General features: G+C 42.6%; 1 protein-coding gene and 1 long non-coding RNA gene across 2 annotated transcripts; one reads left to right on the top strand and one right to left on the bottom strand.

Moving 5' to 3' along the window:
- Window positions 1–8,019: 8,019 nt before the first annotated feature.
- Window positions 8,020–10,446, top strand: LOC149768075 (uncharacterized). Its single transcript, XR_016399871.1, has 3 exons — window positions 8,020–8,167; window positions 9,065–9,164; window positions 10,274–10,446. It is a non-coding gene; the product is annotated as an uncharacterized LOC149768075 (long non-coding RNA).
- Window positions 10,447–18,612: 8,166 nt separating this feature from the next.
- On the bottom strand, window positions 18,613–20,705 carry LOC103695735 (lysM domain receptor-like kinase 4). Its single transcript, XM_008777129.4, has one exon. It carries the CDS (start codon window positions 20,559–20,561, stop codon window positions 18,753–18,755), a length of 1,809 nt encoding a protein of 602 aa, XP_008775351.4. The 5' UTR covers window positions 20,562–20,705; the 3' UTR covers window positions 18,613–18,752.
- Between the last annotated feature and the right edge of the window lie 3,104 nt (window positions 20,706–23,809).

The raw sequence follows: 23,809 nt of genomic DNA, 5'->3' as shown, positions 1-23,809 counted from the left end.
GCGAAATAAAAAAAAAAGGCTAGACCCTAGTTCAAATGAAATAGGAGACCCAGTTGCGGAGCCCTCCTCCGCCTCCTCTGCATGGCTTACGGGCCTCTATATGGGTCGCCGATCTCCGCTAGCCTCTGCTCGGCTTGCTGGCGCTCTGCCAGTCGGCCTCCACTTTTTCTCTTTTCCTTCTTCTCCCTCTCACATCATATAAAGTATGAAGAGCTTCAGTCAACGAAGTCAGGCTGTCCAACTACTCCATAGATGACCCACAATTTTAGCACATCTCACACAAAGCACAAAATTAGTAATTTTAATTTAGGATTTTTTGCATGAATACTCAAGAAACTCCTGTGATTCAGAGATTTGACCAGCCAGAAACCATAAACCACAGTCCTCGAAATGCCCTCTGAAAATCATTCCAGTGCATCATAATTGAAGAAGAGAAGGAACTCATGGAGGAATAGATAACTTCTGGAGGCAAGATAAGGCTTCGCCGTTTGAGAACCCCTTCTTTCACCTTTGTGAAAGGAGGCAGTAGTTTTATAAATTCTCATTTATAAAACTATAAATAAGTAGCCCCTATCGGGCAGGTTTCAGGGGAGTACCCCCGAACCCCCTTAGTTACACTCCGGACTACCACTCTCCGAAACGAAAAGAGAAATACAACTTATTTCATTATTTACAATAGAGTACCCATGCGCCTTTCGCGGGGTGAGCAAAAAGCCTTTCCCTGTAATAAGAGTTAGAAGTTTCGGGTAATAACTTTTGATTTTTTCCTCCAGATCTATTTTTTTATCCTACCTCTATTCATGATTAGTAATCACAAACCTTCTATCAACAAGATAAAAAAGTGAATTTTTTCCTCCGAAGAATTAGAATTAGGGAAAAAAAATTCTTTATAAATATTGGATTTTGCATGAATACTCTTCCAAAATTGATATTTGCATGTATACCCTCGTAAAACTCTATTATTGTATAAATGCTCTTAACATAACGGTTGTTTTAACTGTGTTAAAAAAATATATCTTTATATTAATTAAAAATAAAATAAAAATTTGAAATTACACTATTGCCCTTCAGCTATCGCGATCGCGCGGACGTTCGCCCGCGGGAGTTCACGAGATCGAGATCTCGATCTCGCGATCGCGATCCCTCCCGCGAGCATTCGCCCGTGGGCGTTCGCGAGATTGCAATCACGTGAAGTTAAAAGGCAATGTTGCGTCTCTTTGCCTCTCTTTCAATTTGCATGTCTATGACCTAATTATGTCATTTATGATGGATTTGCACCCCCTACTGTCACTCTCTATTCGTGCATATCGTACAAGAGTTATCAGTAATTGGCAGGTATTTATTGTGTGCGAGGCTTTACTTTTTGTTAATTTCTTTCCCTCCCCCTCTTTTTGGTCGTGGAGAAAGATTTTTTGAAACATAAATCTTGCACCTCATGATAATTAATATTGATATGCCTATTGTACCAAATTGATGAACCAGTTGGAACAGTAATGCCGATCCAACATAGGAGTCCTTTATTTAGAGTGTTAGATCCGAGCTAAGTTTCTCTACATCAGAGTGCAAATAACGAGGATGATAACATGTAAGAATGCAAATGGATCGGATCGAGTCGGATCTACGCGGGTCGGGTCGGATCTACGTGGGTCACGGGTCAACCCGACCCATTTGCAGTATTAATCAAGCTCGACATAAAATTTCTCTAATTTATACAAAAATAAAAACAAAAAAATAATTATGGTGCCAAATAGGTTTTAAATAATTATTCCTATTTCAAAGTGTTTTATGCAGAGGATGCTCATGATGAAGTTTCTTCTAAGGCCTAGAGAGAAGATATTAACTAATAAATACATAATTATGAAGGCTACTACATTAATTAATATATCTAAATTCTTTCTACCTACTAGAATTCTTTTTTACATATATACCCTTTTAAATATAGAAAATTACATGAATATCCTTATAAAGTTGCTATTTGCTTGTATACCCTTATATATATTTTTATTTGCACGTCTACTCATTAAGAATATTTTAGTTATTTTAATTTGAAACCGTTAATTTTTTAACAGCGCTAGATGGCATGGGTATATATATAATAACAAGAATTAAAAAAAGGGTAGAATAGCAAAACAAGTGTTTTAAGAGGGTATACATGTAAATATCAATTTTAGAAGGGTATTTATGCAAAATTCGATATTTAGGAAGGTATTCATGTAAAAAAAAATCTTTAATTTACCAAATCAGTTTAACCATGAGCCATCCATATGGTAGTTAGATGTTCCATTTCAAAGACCAGAGCTCTCCAATCTCCATACCGATCGAAGTAGATTCTGAATATTGCATGATGTCCCATCATGCAGCTTCATGATGATATTTTGTTTGCACAAAGCGGCCAAATCTTTGACAACAACAGCCACAGCCCCACCAACATCTTCAGCTCTGCATTAAAACTCTTGCTATCTTGGACCGGTACAATCACAGGCAAAAAGGCCACCATTAGATACTTCACCCCTTCTACCTCTGCTCTCATCTCACTCTTCAGTGTTCCATATATGTGTACTACTGTGCTACATTATATGTACTTCTAATATCATCTACTCAATAAAATTCAGATAGGCTTGACCTTCCCTTTCCTCAAAAAAAAAAAAAAAAAAAAAAAAAAAAAAAAAAAAAAAAAAAAACAGAGAGAGAAAGTTGAGATGGAAGTAGCATGACTGTTCTGCTAGGTCCGAGTCAGAATTGTATAAAAGATAGTTAAATGCTTACTAGTGCTTTTCACAGGCCATTAAAATGGGCCGGTCGAATGTTTTAGAGAGGAGAAAGAGGTGATTAGGAAATCAGAGCCTAATCAGAGCCTTTCCAACTTTCAAGAAATCAGAGCCTCTTGCCCACCCTTAATCCTCTTGTTCTTGATTTTTGGCAAAAGGAACTGTAATACCCCTAAAAAAAAAAAAAAAAAAAAAAAAGATGGACGGGCCGGCCCGAAAAGACCGGGCCCATCCACCCGTTTACAATCGTGCCCTAGGCACGATCGTGGGAAAAAAAAAAGAAAAAACGAGAAGAGAGGGGAGGGGGGGGGCGGCGGCGTTAGAGGGGGTGACTCGCCGGAGGAGACCGAGTGCCGGAGAGGCGACGGTTCCGAGAACCGGCCGACCGTGGAGGAAGCTTTAAAGCTCTTCCTTCCTTCAAGAAGATCCCCACAAATCGGGTAAAGAAGCTTGGGGATCCGAGGGTCTTCCTCCTCCGATTTTCCGCCGGAAAGGTCGCCGGAACACCCCCACCGGACCGAGGTAAGCATGGTTCCTTCCTTTGTGTTTTATTTTCTGGATTTGGGGCGGCGTGGGTGAAGTTTTTGGCCGGTGAGATCGCCGGAGAAGAGTTCGAAACAGGGAACCCCTGTTTCGGCTTCTCTTTTCGGATCTTGTAGCCGCCGCCGGCCGCCGGGTTGGCCGGATCCATGGAAGCTGGGTTGAATCGGGACTGTGGGAGGTTTTGGTGAGGAATTTCTAGGGTTAACTGAAGATGGGAAGTGTGGATCCGAGGCTTTCTCCCTCGTGATCCCATCCCCTTTCCCTCTTCCTCTCGTCGGTTGGCCGCCGACTGGTGACGACGGTGAGAGCCACTGTGGCTGCCGTCGGGTGGGGGAGCCGAGCCACCATCACGGTGGCCCTATGTCAATGATGGTGGAAGAAGGGGGGGGTTCTTTGTCTTAGGGAAGAAGAAGAAGGCAGAGGGCCTTCCGACCTCTGCCGACTTTTTCTTTCATCCCTCCCTCTCTTGGCCGGCCATCATCGCCGGAGTAGTGGCCGATGAAGGTTCGGCCAATGGTGGCCGAGTTGTTGTCGGGTTGGGGAAGGAGAGGGCACAGCCATCATGGCTGTTGCCCTTGGATCAAAAAGATTTGAGGAAGGAAAATGTACTCCCAACCATGAAGAGAGAGGAATCATCCCTTTCTCTTGGTCTCTTCATCGGGACCGGCCATCATCGCCGGCGTGGCAGCGGCCACGGCTGGCGACGACATAGACTGATGGTACAGGGTGGAAGTCGGGCCACCCCGACTGCCCTAGATTTGAGGGATTGAGATGTTTGGGGACCTGGTGATGGACCCCATAGTAGATGTGAATTATGGTTTAGAATATTTAAATATTAAATAATTTAGTTTGTGAATTATAATTGATGTTGTAGGGGAAGAGTCAGCGGTGCCAGGAGAGTTTGATCAGGGGACTCAGCACCCCAGCGCGTAGGTTGTGATTCGGATCTGTGCTTGAGTCAGTCTACAATTTCTGTAAGGATCCTTGTACACCAATCCTGCATGATATAATTTTTTATATATATATATATACTTAGATATATATGATATGCTATGATCCAGACAAATCAAAAATAGTTTTATTAAATTATATTTTGATTGTGTTGGCTTGTGGTTGATATTATGATCGTATTCGCTTGTGGTTGGTATCATGATGGATGCATGCATGCGCATAACCTACACCTACATAATTGGACTGATGGATGTGGTGCTCTAAACTAATCATGTGATATTGGTTGCCTCGTCACGGGCTGGAAACGTGATCGTGGTTAGTTTAAAGCCAGAAATAAATAAAAAGAAATTGATGTGTGGATGTAAACTGGATTGCATGAAAAGGGACTTTGGGTTTATCTTGTTATTATGGCACGCCCCGTCACAGGCTAAAAATGTGGTACTTTGGTAGGCCCCCTCACAGGCTAGAAATGTGGAACTATAATGTGCAGGCCCCGCCACAGGCTGAAAATGTGATACTTTGGTAGGCCCCTCACAGGCTAGAAATGTGGAACTATAATGTGCAGGCCCCGCCACAGGCTGAAAATGTGATACTTTGGTAGACCCCCTCACAGGCTAGAAATGTGGAACTATAATGTGCAGGCCCCGCCACAGGCTGAAAATGTGATACTTTGATAGGCCCCATCACAGGCTAGAAATGTGGAACTATAGTGTGCAAGCCCCGCCACAGGCTGAAAATGTGATAATTTGGTTGCCCCACCACAGGCTGAGAAATGTGACTAAGATTTGACCCAAAGTCGGAAAGATAATTGATCCGGATCAAGTTAACATGGAATGGGAAGAAAAAGCATTGAAAATAGTCATAGTGATTTATAAGCTATATATATACTATATCATTCTTATGTGGCCAGATTTTCATTGATGTTTGATGTATAATTATGGACTTTTATTGATGCTTGATGTTCATAATTATATTGATTATTTGAGTCTTATGGAAAGTGTTTATGATTTCATGAAATGTGCATCGATTTGTCGTGGTTTTCGAATTCATATTATTATTGTGTTGGTATGGATGTGTAGAGATTCTTACTGGGCTGTAAAGCTCACCCCCCTTTTTCTTCTTTTTCTTTACCAGAGTTGCAGGATGCATAGTTTTGGATGGGATGGGCGCAGAGTGCGAGCACCAGAGTCATTAGTTAGTTAGTTGTTTATCCTTCTTTGATGTCGATGAACATTTGAAGATCTTGTAATTGAACTAATTTGTTTATTTGGACATGTCGGACTGCTCTATTTGAATTACTAGATTAATTGTGGATTTATTGAAATTTTTGGTTAATCATAGGCCTTGCATGATCTTTAGGGCACTGCTCTAGGGCTCATGCGGCCGGTCGCGTACCGGACCCGGGTGCTGGGTTCGGGGCGTGACAGAGTGGTATCAGAGCTTAAGGTTAAGATATCCTGAGGTTCAGGTTCAGGTGAGTGTGAGTAGGGAATCATGATTAAAAAAAAAACTATCAGAGACTTGGTTTATAATCACTTAAGATTGTAACAAGAATGATATTATAATCTAATGTTTAAGACCACTAGGGATTGTGGCCTTAGTGGCATCAGAGTTTGAGGTTTAAGATCATTGAAAATTGTGACAAATTGGAATCTGAGCATATATTTAAGATCACTAGAGATTGTGACAGAAATATATCATAGCTTAAGGTTACGATCATTTGAGACATGATAATTAAATTCAGTGCTTAAGGTGTGAGATCACTGGGCATTGTGATAAAATGTATGCATCGGATTTGGTTTTCGATGAGTGTAGAAGGAAAGTATAAATTGTCTGTGATCATGATAAGAGAGGTTAGACCTAAGATAAGTGTAGGAAGGTTAACAATGGCATATCGGTTATACGATGTTTAGATATTATTTAAATGACCTGAAAATTCAAACTTGATATGGGTTTTGATATGATTGTACTTTTGATTTTGCTACTAATTATTAGAGTGAGATTTGTACGTAGATCTTCCATAGTATTGGAGTGAGCTAAGAAGATTTCATAATATTGAAAGGAACGTTCTTCGAAGTTGAAAATGCATGTGGATTATATCTGATATTGGCATGTTGGATATTGCAAATAGGTCTATTTCCTATTGATGTATTTGATTATTTTGAGACCATAGAGTATGCATATTGATGGAGGAATTCTAATTATTTGAATTCTCATATTTGGATTGGGCTACTGAATTTTTCTTATAATTGTTGGAGATTATTGGGTGTGTTAACTTGAAATCTTTGTCATTGTAAAATACAAAATTGAGTAGAAATTTCGATTTTGAGATGCTTATGTGAGTTATTATGTGTAGCATTGATCATAGACACTAAGAATTTTGGTGAAAAAGAATTTGGAGGTTGATAGGGTTAATTCCTACTTATAGTGATATTGGCTCAACAGTTCTAACCCATTGAATTTGAAATAAATTCTGTTGGAAGGAAAATCAATGTAGATTTTCTGATTAAATTGCTAAGGGAATACAAGAATTACCCCTTTAAATTAAACCTAGATATTTTTGGATTCTAAAAAGGTTGTGGAGATCACGTAGTGATCTTAAACTTGACTAAAAGATTGGGGGTTAGTTATGGTAAGTATACTCTATATAAATCGAGAACAAAAAAATCTAGAGGTTTTGCTCTAGTTCTACTTGAAAATTTAAAATTTGGATTTTCTTAGTCTCGATGCAAAGTGATACCTTGGACAGAAATCATTTTGTGACTTTAGAGAATTTGATGAGTTAGATCAGAGTGCGCAGCGGAAGTGTAGTGGTTTGAGTTATTTTGAAACCGATAAGAAAAAGAAAAAAAAAATAATGATGATACCTTGATCTGAAGGGTATTATTATGGAAGACTTGAGTTAGTTTTCTAGTAGAGGGGAATGTGTTGATTCTTTGCCTACTGGAAGTAGTTATGGGCTCTCCTATTTTTGATAATTCTAAGAAAAATTTTGGGGCATCTCAAATTTAACGTTAACGGATTGTTAGCTTTGTGATTAAGCTTGGGCCTGGAATGATTTAACATAGTTCTTCGACTCCTAGCTCTGACTTGTTAATCTATCTATTTGAAAAGGGTTTGCAGTTTTCCTAGGATAAAGGTTGATCATTTAATCACAGGCAAAGTTATGAAAAGAAAAATGATTATAGAATATTAAGAGCATTTGATACTAAAGATTTCTCCTATTTCTATTAAGCCAATTATGATCTCTATGTAGAATCAAGAGAAATTAATTTCTTTGGGATATAATTATGGCATTTTAATCCAAGGTTGGGAGTTGGAATTCTTTTGAAGGAGATCAAAAGAACTTACTACGTGTGATAAATAGAAAGGATTAAGTTTTGAGATGCTGTAATTTTTGTATGTCAAATCTTGTGGGTAGGTACTCCGAGAGGGAGACTATTTGAAATCTCAGGGATGATATAATGGATGCAATTTTTTTTTAAAAAAAAAAATTTGAGGCTTCAAGTAAGTTAATTTCGAGGACGAAATTTTTTTTAAGGGGGAGAGTATGTAATACCCCTAAAAAAAAAAAAAAAAAAAAGATGGACGGGCCGGCCCGAAAAGACCGGGCCCATCCACCCGTTTACAATCGTGCCCTAGGCACGATTGTGGGAAAAAAAAAAAAAAAAACGAGAAGAGAGGGGAGGGGGGGCGGCGGCGTTAGAGGGGGTGACTCGCCGGAGGAGACCGAGTGCCGGAGAGGCGACGGTTCCGAGAACCGGCCGACCGTGGAGGAAGCTTTAAAGCTCTTCCTTCCTTCAAGAAGATCCCCACAAATCGGGTGAAGAAGCTTGGGGATCCGAGGGTCTTCCTCCTCCGATTTTCCGCCGGAAAGGTCGCCGGAACACCCCCACCGGACCGAGGTAAGCATGGTTCCTTCCTTTGTGTTTTATTTCCTGGATTTGGGGCGGCGTGGGTGAAGTTTTTGGCCGGTGAAATCGCCGGAGAAGAGTTCGAAACAGGGAACCCCTGTTTCGGCTTCTCTTTTCGGATCTTGTAGCCGCCGCCGGCCGCCGGGTTGGCCGGATCCATGGAAGCTGGGTTGAATCGGGACTGTGGGAGGTTTTGGTGAGGAATTTCTAGGGTTAACTGAAGATGGGAAGTGTGGATCCGAGGCTTTCTCCCTCGTGATCCCATCCCCTTTCCCTCTTCCTCTCGTCGGTTGGCCGCCGACTGGTGACGACGGTGAGAGCCACTGTGGCTGCCGTCGGGTGGGGGAGCCGAGCCACCATCACGGTGGCCCTATGTCAATGATGGTGGAAGAAGGGGGGGGGGTTCTTTGTCTTAGGGAAGAAGAAGAAGGCAGAGGGCCTTCCGACCTCTGCCGACTTTTTCTTTCATCCCTTCCTCTCTTGGCCGGCCATCATCGCCGGAGTAGTGGCCGATGAAGGTTCGGCCAATGGTGGCCGAGTTGTTGTCGGGTTGGGGAAGGAGAGGGCACAGCCACCATGGCTGTTGCCCTTGGATCAAAAAGATTTGAGGAAGGAAAATGTACTCCCAACCATGAAGAGAGAGGAATCATCCCTTTCTCTTGGTCTCTTCATCGGGACCGGCCATCATCGCCGGCGTGGCAGCGGCCACGGCTGGCGATGACATAGACTGATGGTACAGGGTGGAAGTCGGGCCACCCCGACTACCCTAGATTTGAGGGATTGAGATGTTTGGAGACCTGATGATGGACCCCATAGTAGATGTGAATTATGGTTTAGAATATTTAAATATTAAATAATTTAGTTTGTGAATTATAATTGATGTTGTAGGGGAAGAGTCAGCGGTGCCAGGAGAGTTTGATCAGGGGACTCAGCACCCCAGCGCGTAGGTTGTGATTCGGATCTGTGCTTGAGTCAGTCTACAATTTCTGTAAGGATTCTTGTACACCAATCCTGCATGATATAATTTTTTATATATATATATACTTAGATATATATGATATGCTATGATCCAGACAAATCAAAAATAGTTTTATTAAATTATATTTTGATTGTGTTGGCTTGTGGTTGATATTATGATCGTATTCGCTTGTGGTTGGTATCATGATGGATGCATGCATGCGCATAACCTACACCTACATAATTGGACTGATGGATGTGGTGCTCTAAACTAATCATGTGATATTGGTTGCCTCGTCACGGGCTGGAAACGTGATCGTGGTTAGTTTAAAGCCGGAAATAAATAAAAAAAAATTGATGTGTGGATGTAAACTGGATTGCATGAAAAGGGACTTTGGGTTTATCTTGTTATTATGGCAGGCCCCGTCACAGGTTAAAAATGTGGTACTTTGGTAGGCCTCCTCACAGGCTAGAAATGTGGAACTATAATGTGCAGGCCCCGCCACAGGCTGAAAATGTGATACTTTGGTAGGCCCCTCACAGGCTAGAAATGTGGAACTATAATGTGCAGGCCCCGCCACAGGCTGAAAATGTGATACTTTGGTAGGCCCCCTCACAGGCTAGAAATGTGGAACTATAATGTGCAGGCCCCGCCACAGGCTGAAAATGTGATACTTTGATAGGCCCCATCACAGGCTAGAAATGTGGAACTATAGTGTGCAGGCCCCGCCACAGGCTGAAAATGTGATAATTTGGTTGCCCCACCACAGGCTGAGAAATGTGACTAAGATTTGACCCAAAGTCGGAAAGTTAATTGATCCGGATCAAGTTAACATGGAATGGGAAGAAAAAGCATTGAAAATAGTCATAGTGATTTATAAGCTATATATATACTATATCATTCTTATGTGGCCAGATTTTCATTGATGTTTGATGTATAATTATGGACTTTTATTGATGCTTGATGTTCATAATTATATTGATTATTTGAGTCTTATGGAAACTGTTTATGATTTCATGAAATGTGCATCGATTTGTCGTGGTTTTCGAATTCATATTATTATTGTGTTGGTATGGATGTGTAGGGATTCTTACTGGGCTGTAAAGCTCACCCCCCTTTTTCTTCTTTTTCTTTACCAGAGTTGCAGGATGCATAGTTTTGGATGGGATGGGCGCAGAGTGCGAGCACCAGAGTCATTAGTTAGTTAGTTGTTTATCCTTCTTTGATGTCGATGAACATTTGAAGATCTTGTAATTGAACTAATTTGTTTATTTGGACATGTCGGACTGCTCTATTTGAATTACTAGATTAATTGTGGATTTATTGAAATTTTTGGTTAATCATAGGCCTTGCATGATCTTTAGGGCACTGCTTTAGGGCTCATGCGGCCGGTCGCGTACCGGACCCGGGTGCTGGGTTCGGGGCGTGACAGGAACACTTTTCTATTAAGACTCTGTTTGGATGGCGGTTAAAGGGTGGATAGTGTAAAGTTATCCTATGAGAGCCTGTGTGGGCATATTTTAGTCCCACATCGATTATTCGTTGGGTATATTTTGGATACTTATACAAGATCAAGAAACCCAAATAATATTTTCCGGCTAGCCATTTTGGGTGAGGTTCACATCGTCACAAATGGTATCAAAGCCCATAACCAATGTGTACTAGGAGATACTGCAACACGAATCTATTGGGGATGATCATAGGTCGATCGTGGTATTTATAATTAGATTTGAATGAATTTGAACCCTTAGCCTGATGAGGACGTCAGGGCTTGAATGGGGGGATATGTGAAGACCTGTGCGGGTGTGTGTTTAGTCCTACATCAGTTATTCACTAGGTAGATCTTAGGTACTTATACAAGATCAAAAAACCTAAATAATATCTTCCGGCTAGTTATTTTAGGTGAGGTCCTGCGTCGTTATATATCCAACCAATCAAGTAGCTCATAATTGTAAGTTGATTAGTTGGCTGAACTATGGATTCTACACTATCCAATGGAAGCCATGATGATACAAAATCCAACATTTAATAACTTCGACATTGTCATGCCCCGAGCCCGAGGCGCGGCAGACGCCGCACGCCCGCACGGCGGGCCGCGCAGGCGTGCAAGGCATCGGAACATATCGGAGCAAATACAGATGTTCAAAACTGATATAATTATTTAAGTTGTTCAAAAGTAGTCTTACAAATTTTCAAAATAACATTCGACAACATAATTCAAATGTCCAAACTAATCTAACTAAAATGCCAATAATCGAAGAAATCGTCGGAAAATCTAACGCACTCCCCAATCCTGTGCGATCAAGCCTCTGGATCTGAAAAATAGAGAAAATAGAATAATTAGCTACACTAGCCCAGTAAGCAACAAAATACCTCAAAGTGGGGTCAGAGCATATCAGATCAAAATACAGGATAATGTATGGAATAAATCATAAATATCATTGTTTTGCTGTTTTCAAAACTTATTATCATTTTTCCAAAAACTCTGATACCAGAATCTCAACATGATAGGCTACGGCCACGTAACCCAGTGGCATGGGTTGCACAGAGTGCCAGAAACCACTATTGTTAGTAACCGGTGGCAACGGTATCTAGAAACCACTATTATAATCACCGGTGGCACGGTGTCGAAATCGGTTCCTCACAGATTACAAGTCGACAGGTCCAACGTATAATCCCCATTGGCGGGGCCAGAACAGAACAGAACAGATCATAGCCATGCTGAAAATACATATGTATATAAAAATATATTTCAGAAATTGTCCAATTATATTTCACGGATTTCAGAGCATATAACATGATTTTCAAATAAAATTTAACATGCCTAACCCATTTTACTAAATACAAAACATATGTCAAAACATAATCAGTTTATCAAATAATTTAGAAATCACACCTGAAGTATTAAGTTACTTACTTCTTCTCGCTTAATTCCTACTTCAGGTAGGCGGATTAAGTTCACCTGTTAATATTTAATTAATTTCTTTGTAAATTTCAGAGCTAAGCAAAACCAAAAGTAATACTATTGAACATGGCCCAACAGGGCTCAGAGTTGGCATATAATGGGCATGGCCCGATGGGCCTATATCGGACATGGCCCAATTGGCCCGCATAGATCCAGCCCAATAGGGCCCCCAAAGTTGGTCTCTAATGGATTATTTATGCATTGCAGGGGCTAATACTTAATTACAAGGTACTGTTCTATAATAAAACTTTAGTAGAGGAACCAATCGAATACATTTGGGGACTCTTATGTAATAATCTTTCTTATAGGGATCAAACATAACTTGCAGAAGGCTCTTTTGTGAAATAATATACTGCCAAGGGCTTAACTGCAAAATTTCATTTATTGGCCAAATGGGTTTGGGTTTCGGGTTCCGGGTTCGGGTTCGGGTTCGGATTCCGGGCTCGGATCTGAACTGGGTTTCGGGTTTCGGATTTTCTTTTTTTTTTGTTTCGGGTTTCGGGTTCAGACTGGGCCCAAGTTGGGCCCACGGTGAACAGGGCCCATGCTTGGCCCCGTTCGGCCTGTAAGGGCCATCATCTTCCCCAAATCCCCCCCATAAACAGGGGAGATAGAAACCAAGAGAAGGGAGAGGAAAGAGGGTAGAGGGCCGGCTTGGGTGGCCGGAGGCTGTCGCCCGGTTGACAGCCAGCCAGCCGCAGTGGCGGCCGGCGGTCGCTGCGGTGGCTGACAGGGAGGAAGAGACCGAGAGTGATCTCGGTTTGGGGCCAAAACAGAGAGAAAAAAATCAAGGACAAATGGCAATGGAACGAAGAGCCAAAGAAGGGGCTTACCGGCGGTCGACGGAGGCGGCGAATCCCGGCCGCAGGTGGCTCAGTTCGGTGGTCAAGTGGCGGCGACGGCCGTGGGGCTTTCCGACAGCCAAAACAAATCTTGGAACAGGGGATGGCCCACGAAGGGGCTTCAGATGGTTGATTGGGCGGGAGGGCATGCCGGTCACCAAGGAGAGGAGGAGGAGGGAAGGAGGGAGGAGGAGGAAGAAGCTCGGAGGTGGCCCTAGGGGAAGGTAAGATGGGGTTTTATCGGCCCATCGTAACGGCCCTCCGTCGCGATTCGAGCGAGATCCGCGGCCGCGGTTGGCCGCGGATTTACCGGAGCGGGGTGCTGCGGGTATCCCGCGACGCCCTTGCCCCGTTTGTCCCCGGAGGAGTCGGAGAGGATCGCCATCGCGATCCTCTGTTCCGGCTCTTCCCCAAAAGAAGACGCGGCTGAAGTCGGCTGGGGCTGCCGACTTCAGCCCGTATCTCACATTCTCTCCCCCTTAGAATAATTTCGTCCTCGAAATTTAAGAGATCTAAGCCTTTCAAATTTAAAAATGTTCAGCCCATTGAGTAATATAAATCCAAGATCTCATTCTCCCTGATCAAAATCAGTGTGATAGATAGCTTTAGATCAATTATCAAAAATTTCATAAGTGACTAACTAAAATCTCAGATTGAAATTATCATCTTGATGCATGTTCACTCGAGATTGGATCAGGATTGATTCACAATAGGATTGATTAAAATTAGTTGTGTTTGGGATAAAACTTGAAATGAAATAGATCTCATACACTTATCATGGTAGTGTGTTGATCCCTCAAAGGATAATGGCCAACCTTAGAGTCAAATCATTAAATGGCTAGAAATGTAATTCACAAAATGAACATGTACTGATGATCATTAGATAGCAACGGTCTATCTCAAAGATGATTTGTATCAAATCACAAGAGCAGGTCTGAGAAGGCAAAGTATTGATACCATGATTCAATATGCCACAAAGCCTTTAACTTAAACTTATAAATCATAAGATGAGAGCAAATAATGCATAGTTTATTCGGATACTTAACAAATTAGACCATATTTGGTCAACAATCAACTAACCCGAGTCATGATACGCTCAAATTATTATTATTATTATTATTTTCTTATCATACCCAAAAATAGCAAAGTCTATCCAAGAGATAACATAATCATATTATGATTGACCTGAGAATCAATAGTATTCACCTTCTCTTATTAACAAAATGTTTCATTATTGAACAACATAGTCTTTCATCATAACATATTACCAAAACACAATCAATATTTTTGACCAGTTTAAATTTACTCAGTCCATCATACTTTCGCTGCGCAACTCTGATCAATATTCTCCAAAATTTCTTAATGATCCCAGATCATCAACATTTTTTTTTTAATATCCAAGCAAAATTTTATCCTTGCTTCCCAAGTATACTAGGTCATGATTAACCCTTGAGATAGTTGTCGTATTTGTACCATTATATAATCAAGTAATCATATTCTAGTTCCAAATTTGAACTAAGCTAATTCTAGTTTCCCTTGACAATTCCATTATACAAGTTAATATTTATTCTAAGCTTTGATAATTAAGAGATTCTAGATTAGCTTACTCTGGAGCCTAGTCAATCATCCCGAATCTTTTCTTTTAGGCTAAACTTATTTGGGCCTCTCATGAAATCCCACTTGCATTTCTCATATGGTGATACAAAATCCACAATCAACTCATGGCCTTGATTTATAAATATTTAATTCACAAGAATCTAATAATCTGGTTCAAAGATTTACAAGAAATTCCATCAAGATACAAGCTTTATGATTTTACATTGAGATCCATCAAAATATCAATCTTAATTGTTTCAAGTCTCAAGGGTTAGAGCCAAATAAAAATTCTTAAGTCTCATCCCCAAGTATATTTTCCTTCTATATACGAGTTCCATGCATGATCCACGTACAGATTTCAATGAATATTTTCTAGTCCAACCTTTAAACATCTTTTTATAAATGAATCTTAATTTGCCATCAAAATAATTAACTTCAACTAGAAGCAATATCCACAGTGCCTGATATCAAGTTAAACTTCCAAAATAATTATATTGCACGATAATATCTCATGATTAATATTTCTTCACTTAATTTAGTCAAAATCTAATTAATCATAACTTGAAATACAAATTGCTCTACCAAGAAAACTCTCAGAGTAGCTCATTCACACTTCGGTTACGACCATAATTAGGTTGCATTCTAATTTTAGCATTTCAAAATTATGATAAAATAACTCAAATTTGTCAATAACAAAAGCAAATAAATGCATTCGTCTAATGGCCTAATGTCTACCCATCTCTCAAACTTTCTGACGAATCCTAAAGATCCTAAAACTTAAGCTCCATCTGACTATTTCAAACACAATCCCTAGGAATCTGAAACCTGAGCTCTGATACCACCAAATCTGTCACGCCCCGAGCCCGAGGCATGGCAGACGCTGCACGCCCGCATGGCGGGCCGCGCAGGCATGCAAGGCATCGGAACATATCGGAGCAAATATAGATGTTCAAAACTGACATAATTATTTAAGTTGTTCAAAAGTAGTCTTACAAAATTTCAAAATAACATTCGACAACATAATTCAAATGTCCAAACTAATCTAACTAAAATGCCAATAATCGAAGAAATCGTCGGAAAATCTAACGCACTTCCCAATCCCGTGCGATCAAGCCTCTGGATCTGAAAAACAGAGAAAATAAAATAATGAGCTACACTAGCCCAGTAAGCAACAAAGTACCCCAAAGTGGGGTCAGAGCATATCAGATCAAAATACAGGATAATGTTTGGAATAAATCATAAATATCATTGTTTTGCTGTTTTCAAAACTTATTATCATTTTTCCGAAAACTCTGACACCAGAATCTCAACATGATAGGCTACGGCCACGTAACCCAGTGGCATGGGTTGCACAGAGTGCCAGAAACCACTATTGTTAGTCACCGGTGGTAACGGTGTCCAGAAACCACTATTCTAATCACCGGTGGCACGGTGTCAAAATCGGTTCCTCACAGATTACAAGTCGACAGGTCCAACGTATAATCCCCATTGGCGGGGCCAGAATAGAACAGAACAGATCATAGCCATGCTGAGAATGCATATGTATATAAAAATATATTTCAGAAATTGTCCAATTATATTTCACGGATTTCAGAGCATATAACATGATTTTCAAATAAAATTTAACATGCCTGACCCATTTTACTGAATACAAAACATATGCCAAAACATAATCAGTTTATCAAATAATTTAGAAATCACACTTGAAGTATTAAGTTACTTACTTCTTCTCGCTTAATTCCTACTTCAGATAAGCGGATCAAGTTCACCTGTTAACATTTAATTAATTTCTTTGTAAATTTCAGAGCTAAGCAAAACCAAAAGTAATACTATTGAACATGGCCCAACAGGGCTCAGAGTTGGCATATAATGGGCATGGCCCGATGGGCCTATATCGGACATGGCCCAATTGGCCCGCATAGATCCAGCCCAATAGGGCCCCCAAAGTTGGTCTCTAATGGATTATTTATGCATTGCAGGGGCTAATACTTAATTACAGGGTACTGTTCTATAATAAAACTTTAGTGGAGGGACCAATCGAATACATTTGGGGACTCTTATGTAATAATCTTTCTTATAGGGATCTAACATAACTTGCAGAAGGCTCTTTTGTGAAATAATATACTGCCAAGGGCTTAACTGCAAAATTCCATTTATTGGCCAAATGGGTTGGGATTTCGGGTTCCGGGTTCGGGTTCGGGTTCGGATTCCGGGCTCGGATCTGAACGGGGTTTCGGGTTTCGGATTTTCTTTTTTTTTGTTTCGGATTTCGGGTTCGGATTGGGCCCAAGTTGGGCCCGCGGTGAACAGGGCCCATGCTTGGCCCCGTTCGGCCCGTAAGGGCCATCATCCTCCCCCCCCCCCCCATGAACAGGGGAGATAGAAACCGAGAGAAGGGAGAGGAAAGAGGGTAGAGGGCCGGCTTGGGTGGCCGGAGGATGTCGCCCGGTTGACGGCCAGCCGGCCGCAGTGGCAGCCGGCAGTCGCTGCGGTGGCTGACAGGGAGGAAGAGACCAAGAGTGGTCTCGGTTTGGGGCCAAAACAGAGGGGAAAAAATCAAGGAGAAATGGCAATGGAACGAAGAGCCAAAGAAGGGGCTTACCGGTGGTCGACGGAGGCGGCGGATCCCGGCCGCAAGTGGCTCAGTCCGGCGGTCAAGTGGCGGCGACGGCAGTGGGGCTTTCCGACAGCCAAAACAAATCTTGGAACAGGGGATGGCCCACGAAGGGGCTTCGGATGGTTGATCGGGCGGGAGGGCATGCCGGTCACCAAGGAGAGGAGGAGGAGGGAAGGAGGGAGGAGGAGGGAAGGAGCTCGGAGGTGGCCCTAGGGGAAGGTAAGATGGGGTTTTATCGTCCCATCGTAACGGCCCTCCGCCGCGATTCGAGCGAGATCCACGGCCGCGGTTGGCCGCGGATTTACCGGAGGGGGGTGCTGCGGGTATCCCGCGGCGCCCTTGCCCCATTTGTCCCCGGAGGAGCCGGAGAGGATCGCCATCGCGATCCTCTGTTCCGGCTCTTCCCCAAAAGAGGACGCGGCTGAAGTCGACTGGGGCTGCCGACTTCAGCCCGTATCTCACAGACATACTATGCTTTTGTATATATTTTAAGCACCTACCTAGTGGGTCAGATTTGTGATTGATTACCTTTGCGCAGAAGGATGATGCAAGACCAATTCAACAAGTCAAAAGATGCGCAGTTCATTTAGACCAACCATGGATCCACGGAGACCATGCGAGTTCTTAATGATATATATGTAACAACCCAGGACCTCACCCAAAATGGCTAGCCGGAAGGTATTATTTGGGTTCCTTGATCCTGTATAAGTACCCAAGATCTACCCAGCGAATAACCGATGTAGGACTAAACACACGCCCGCACAGGTCCTCACATACTCCCCCCGTTCAAGCCCTGACGTCCTCGTCAGGCTAAGGGTTCAAATCCATTCAAATTTAATCACAAACACCACGATCGGTCCGTGGTCAACCCCAATGGATCCGTGCTGCAGTGTCCCCTAGTCCACATAAGTTATGTGCCGGGTCCGCTCTGATACCATTTGTAACAACCCAGGACCTCACCCAAAATGGCTAGCCGGAAGGTATTATTTGGGTTCCTTGATCCTGTATAAGTACCCAAGATCTACCCAGCGAATAACCGATGTAGGACTAAACACACGCCCGCACGGGTCCTCACAATATACTTATAGGCAGTCTTTATACCACGAATTTTATTACCGTCAAGTGTTTGCTCTGACCTTTTAATCTTCAATCAGTAGCTTAGTTCTATGTTTTGGAGCAGTGCGTTTCGTGTATCAGCGGCCTCCTCATTTGCACTCTGTTCTAACTTTTAGAATCATTACAATCATATTTGTCCAAGCTGGTAATATTTTCAAAAACAGGAAAATTCTATTGCTAGATCATGAGTCATTTCTCTATAAAAAATTGTAGCAGTTGCGGCAATACGGAGATGCTTTCCTCCAGCTGAGGATTGCATATGAATCGGGATGATTCCTTTCTTCTCTCCTCCCCTGCTTCTTTTGTGATCACTTTTTTGTCAAGCAAGTTAGACTCACTTAATCAAAGCAATTAAGTTCTCCTAATCTTTTCTTGAAAGAAATACTAATACAGCAAGTTGCAAAGACAAAGCAGAATAAAATCTCCTACATTGTTGCATCAAAGATCTCATAGACTTAAATTGTTACAATAATTGCATGAAGCTATCGAACCATCCTTGCAAGGATCTTAAGGATGTCATTTGTTGATGGGCGAGGCAAGGGATCATCCTCTAGACAAGCCTTGGCTAAAATAGCCATGCACAAAGCTTCTCCGAGGGGGTAATCCTTAAGAGATGGATCCATGAAAGCTCTCAACTCCTCGAAACAGCCACTAGCTCCTCCTCCTCCGGTCAAAAATCCCAGCTTCTTCAACAAAGTCCCATCTCTAGCCTCTTTGGCAGACAGGAGCTCCAACAAAACAACCCCAAATGCGAACACATCCACTTTGTCTGAAACCGAACCATGACGAAGGTACTCGGGCGCAATCCACCCCTCGAAAGTCATCATAACATCAGTACCCCTCTCCTTATCAGAATCGATGACAGAACCCATTCCTAAGTTTGCAATTTTTGCTCTCCAATCTTCTGCGATCAAGATGCTTCTGCTGGTGATGTTCATGTGAATGTAAGATGGGGCCGTGCAGTGATGAATGTAGTGAAGCCCGATGGCCACATCGAAAGCAATCTGTGTCCTCCTACGCCATGGGAGAACGTTTGCTGGATTCCTCAAACAATCTCTCAGACATCCATTTGAAACAAACTCAAACACCAAATATGACGAAGAGAAGTCGCTCTCCCCATAGCAGACCCCCTCCAAGTTAACGATATTAATGTGATTGATCTTGGAGTATATACTGATGGTTCTTTGAGCATCGCCAAATCCCATTCTCTTTATGATAACATCTGCGACTCCAAGCCTTCCCTTGTAAACTGAAGAACCCAACTTGGTGTCTTCGCTGAAACCCATTGTAGCCCGCCTGAGCTCTTCGAAGCTGTAGCTGACGAGAGAGTACTTGGACATCTCCGCAACCAAATCAGGAGACAGGCATGATGCCGCGGAACTCCGCGTGGATAACGAGTCAAATTTATTCTCTCTCAGCTTAAACCTGGCCTTGTAATAGAAACCCACGCCAGCTAATGCAAGAAGCATGAAAAAAATCCCCACCCCGGAGCCAATCGCGTATAAATTCTTTTGATTTATGCTGCCTCCGGTCATTACAGTAGATGTGATTGGAACGAAGCCATGCTCCTCGTTGTCTGGATCTTTAATGCTGGAATTGATGGAAGGCATTGCTCGAAGAGGAACTAAAATGGTGGTACTTGGAAACACTATGGGATTCGGACCACCTAGATTATTTTCCACCCATATATCACTAGGAGAGATGCCAAATCTTTTGCCTACCACTACTGTGTCGTCTTCTTCAACAATGGGGTATGTTACAAGGTACATAATTCCATCTCTACTATTGTTGGAATCAGGACAAGCACAGGTTAGAGGCACGGTAACCTCTGCCCCTACCTCGAGATTATTAGCATTAGACGGATGCTCCTTAACGAGAGTGTGCAGTTTCACCAAGCCTCCGAAAACCTCGCAAGAAATTTTGGTGAATGTCGCATCTTCAGGGATCGAGTAGCTTACGTTGGATCGGAAGAAATTGCCGGAGCAGGAGCAATTGATGGGAACGAGAACCGCCCAGTCCTTCTCGAGGATCCGAGAGGGGCTCGTTAGGTTGTTTGCATGGAGCACCTCGTCTTGCTCCACACCAAACAACCTGGAAATCTTCGATACGGTCTCGAAGCCATGCCGCGCTCGGTAGACTATGAATGTTTGGCATGAAGTTGGAGAATCGTTGCAGATGTATCGAGAACCCCCTGAGAATTCACTGGATGCGCAGGAATTAGGATCATAGAATTGCTTCGGACATGTCGCATCAAAGAGAAGGAAGCTGGCAAGCAAATAAGCTAGAAGCATTGGAGTTCAAGGTCGGAGAACAGGAGAAGCTTTGTGGAAATCTCTAACCAGAATATGGCGCTCTCCCTTTTAGATCTCAAGCAAATGAAAGCTACACTATCGATCAGACCTGACATTGAAGTAAATTACAAAAGATCCGATGGTTAGTGAACGTTGCTATTTCTAAAGATGAAATCGGAACCGTTCGGCTAAAAGTTGGTGTCATTTTAGATAAATTTGGATAGATGAGCTCTAAATTCCTCTGGGATGATGGCAAGGAGGCGGGTGGTTCTATATACACCCCCCCTATTGCTAAGGACACCCCCCAAAAACCAAAAAAAAATACCCAAACTAACCTTTAGTGTAATTACCATATTGCCCTTGAAATTTTCTCATACACCCCCCCTTCCTCCTCCTCCGTTTCGTTTTGAAAAGAAAAAAAAAAAACACCCCTCAAACCCCCCTTAAACCCCTCGATCCATTTACATCGTTTAGGCGATCTTTGAAGGAGATTTAAGCCCCATTCGAAGCATGGACAAGCAACTAGTGATTTGGGACGAAGAATCGGCCGCAAAGGTACGTGTTCCACCTTGTTTCGAAATTTTTTTTTTTTCACGGTTTCTGCTCCGTTCGGCACTGGATCGCCGAACAAAAGGCTTCTGTTCGGCTGAACAGTGCCGAACAGAAGCCTTCTGTTCGGCAACCCTCAACCGAACAGATCTGTTCGGCTGCACCGTGCCGAACAGAAGGCTTCTGTCCGGCACTGTTCAGCCGAACAGAAGCCTTTTGTTCGGCGATCCAGTGCCGAACGGAGCACGAACCGTGAAAAAAAAAAATTTCGGGAGAAGCCGGCGAGGTGGTTCCGGGAGAAGCCGGCGAGGTGGTCGGAGATCGGGAGAATGCCGGCGACGAGAGGGAGAAGGGGGAACGGGGGGGTTTTGGGCGTTGGCGAGGTGTTTTGGGGGGGAAGAGCGGGGTGGGGGGGGGGGGTTTGGGGGGTGTAGAGAGCAATTTAGGTGAGGGGGTGGGGAGGGTGGGGGGTAATTTAGGAATTTTTAATTTTTTAGGGGTGTCCTTAGCAAATGGGGGGTGCAGAGAGTATTTAATTTTTTTTTAATTTTTGGGGGGTGTCCTGAGCAATAGGGGGGGTGTATATAGAACCACCCCAAGGAGGCGAAGGTGGCGGACAACGACGCTCATAGTGCTTTGACCGAGCCGGACAAATTAGCCGGCCGGAGCTATACGTACGTAAGAGGGAGAAGATGACATTGGATTGAAATATAAAAGAAGACGATGGGTTGGACAACCAAATGGGATGGAACGGTTTGTTCGGGATATAAAGCTTGCATCAGTTGGACTTTGGTGCAATTATATTCTATTCGCTGTTTTGTGGTGAGAATGCAGTGTGATGATTGAAACAAAATATTTTATGAAATGGGCTGTGGGGAAAGACATGGGCTCATGTGTACTCTTCTGTGTCTGCGACTGTCTTCTCCAATTGGAAGGCTCCATATAGGTGCAATTTTATATGTGGCTCTAAGCTTGCAAATCTGATGCGAAGGTGGAAGAGTGGATTGTTTATATATGGTTAGATCCTCTCCAGCTTTTGCCTAATAGATGAAGAGTCCAAATAATTTAGTTGGAAAAAGAAGAGTGTAGTTATGCACCCGCAGCCGTCCATACAACCTATCAACCATTGGTCCACCTGTATAGAGAGCAGGTGAATAATTGGATTCCAGTAATTACAAAAGCTAGAGGAGGACCTAAAACACCTCACATTCTCAATTTGCTTTCAGTTCTTTGAGCTAAATTGACTTTTTATTCCTATGCTGATCATGGGTAGAAAGTTTACATTTGAAAGGAAAGATATGGAAAGTTGTTAGGACCGACTAAAACCTGCATGTAATAGTAAAGGCTTAACCATGGTCTTTAAACCGACCATCCCAAGCGCCCCTCTGGCATTCGATTGCGACTTGGCCCACACCGGCCTCCGCCGTGGGCGAATTCTCCCCCCCCCCCCCCCAGCTGGCTCTGATACTACTGTTAGGACCGTAAGCGCTGCCATCTCACTAAAACCCGCAGGTGATAGTAAAGGTTTAACCATGGTCTTTAAACCGACCATCCCAAGCGCTCCTCCGGCGTTCGATTGCAACTTGGCCCACACCGGCCTCCGCCGCGGGCGAGCCTTGCTGACTTGGCCCACACTGGCCTCCGCCAACAAAAGTTTTTGGAGCATAGATCCTTTATGGTATACGGTTGCATCGCAATGATATGCACCGCTCGATAGTCGCCATTAAAAGATGAATGACTATCAAACAAGATGATCTTACGTGTCATATACGATGTATTACTGTTGATAACCGTTCATCTCCTGATGGCGGCCATCGAGCACTACATAGCACTTTAGTGTGCGTGCATTGTAGAGAGTTTTGGGTTTCCTGGATCCGGTAGGATCATCAGAGAAGAAATCGCGGGAGGGGAAGAGAGGGAGAGGGCAAAGGGTTGCAGAGATCGACATTTATGTTGAACTTGTCTTAATCAAACCTCATTTTATCAGCATATATGCCTAATGATGTGAATTGTATTTCTAAAATCTGATCCTATGGTATTGGTGTTGAGCATTAAACTCCTGCAATCCCATTCACACGGCAGCATCTATCTAATTACTCCATTGTCATGATGTATGTTCCTATTATGTTAGCATAACATGTAAGTTTACATTTGTTTCGAGAAATAAATTAGCAGTAAGGGTTCGAATAAGTCTATTCCTATAGAACAAGTTATAAAATCAAGAATAAGATGAAATAACTATTCTAATTAACTTTTTATTCCCTTATAGTTGTTTCTGCTACAAACAAGAATTTTCAGCCAACCAAAAGTAGGAATAACTTTTCTAGGAGGAACTGCCATCTCTATTCCACATTTTCTTAATCTTGAAGCAAAGCTAACCCTAGTGATTGGTATTCAAGCACCTCAAATACTACCCACTGTCCTGCACTTCATCTATTCGAATGTTTCTTTATTGAATAATGGCAGTCGAAAAGTTGCTTTTGTGAAAAGAAAGTGAGAAGTCATTCGGTGAAATTATATGGTCGATCAATATTTTAAACTTTATTTGATGAATGTCAAGCCACAAAGAATAATTGATCATCGCTGCAAAATTTCATATATACAAGTAAGGCTGCAAATAGATCAAGTTGGCCCGTGATCCGACCCGACCTATTTTGAAGGACTCGTGGGGCTGGGCCGGATTCTAAAATTGGATCCGT

Source organism: Phoenix dactylifera, chromosome 3 (genome assembly GCF_051530095.1).
Source record: "Phoenix dactylifera cultivar Ajwa chromosome 3, Ajwa_hap1_PhDact_Kaust_v1.1, whole genome shotgun sequence".
Classification (NCBI taxonomy): domain Eukaryota; kingdom Viridiplantae; phylum Streptophyta; class Magnoliopsida; order Arecales; family Arecaceae; genus Phoenix; species Phoenix dactylifera.
The sequence above is the reverse complement of the archived record's forward strand: the minus strand, read 5'-3'. Positions and strand labels throughout refer to the sequence as shown.

Bases quoted from the DNA above. Each gene is read 5' to 3' on its own strand.
- LOC103695735 (XM_008777129.4), bottom strand. From the start codon at position 20,561: ATGCTTCTAGCTTATTTGCTTGCCAGCTTCCTTCTCTTTGATGCGACA.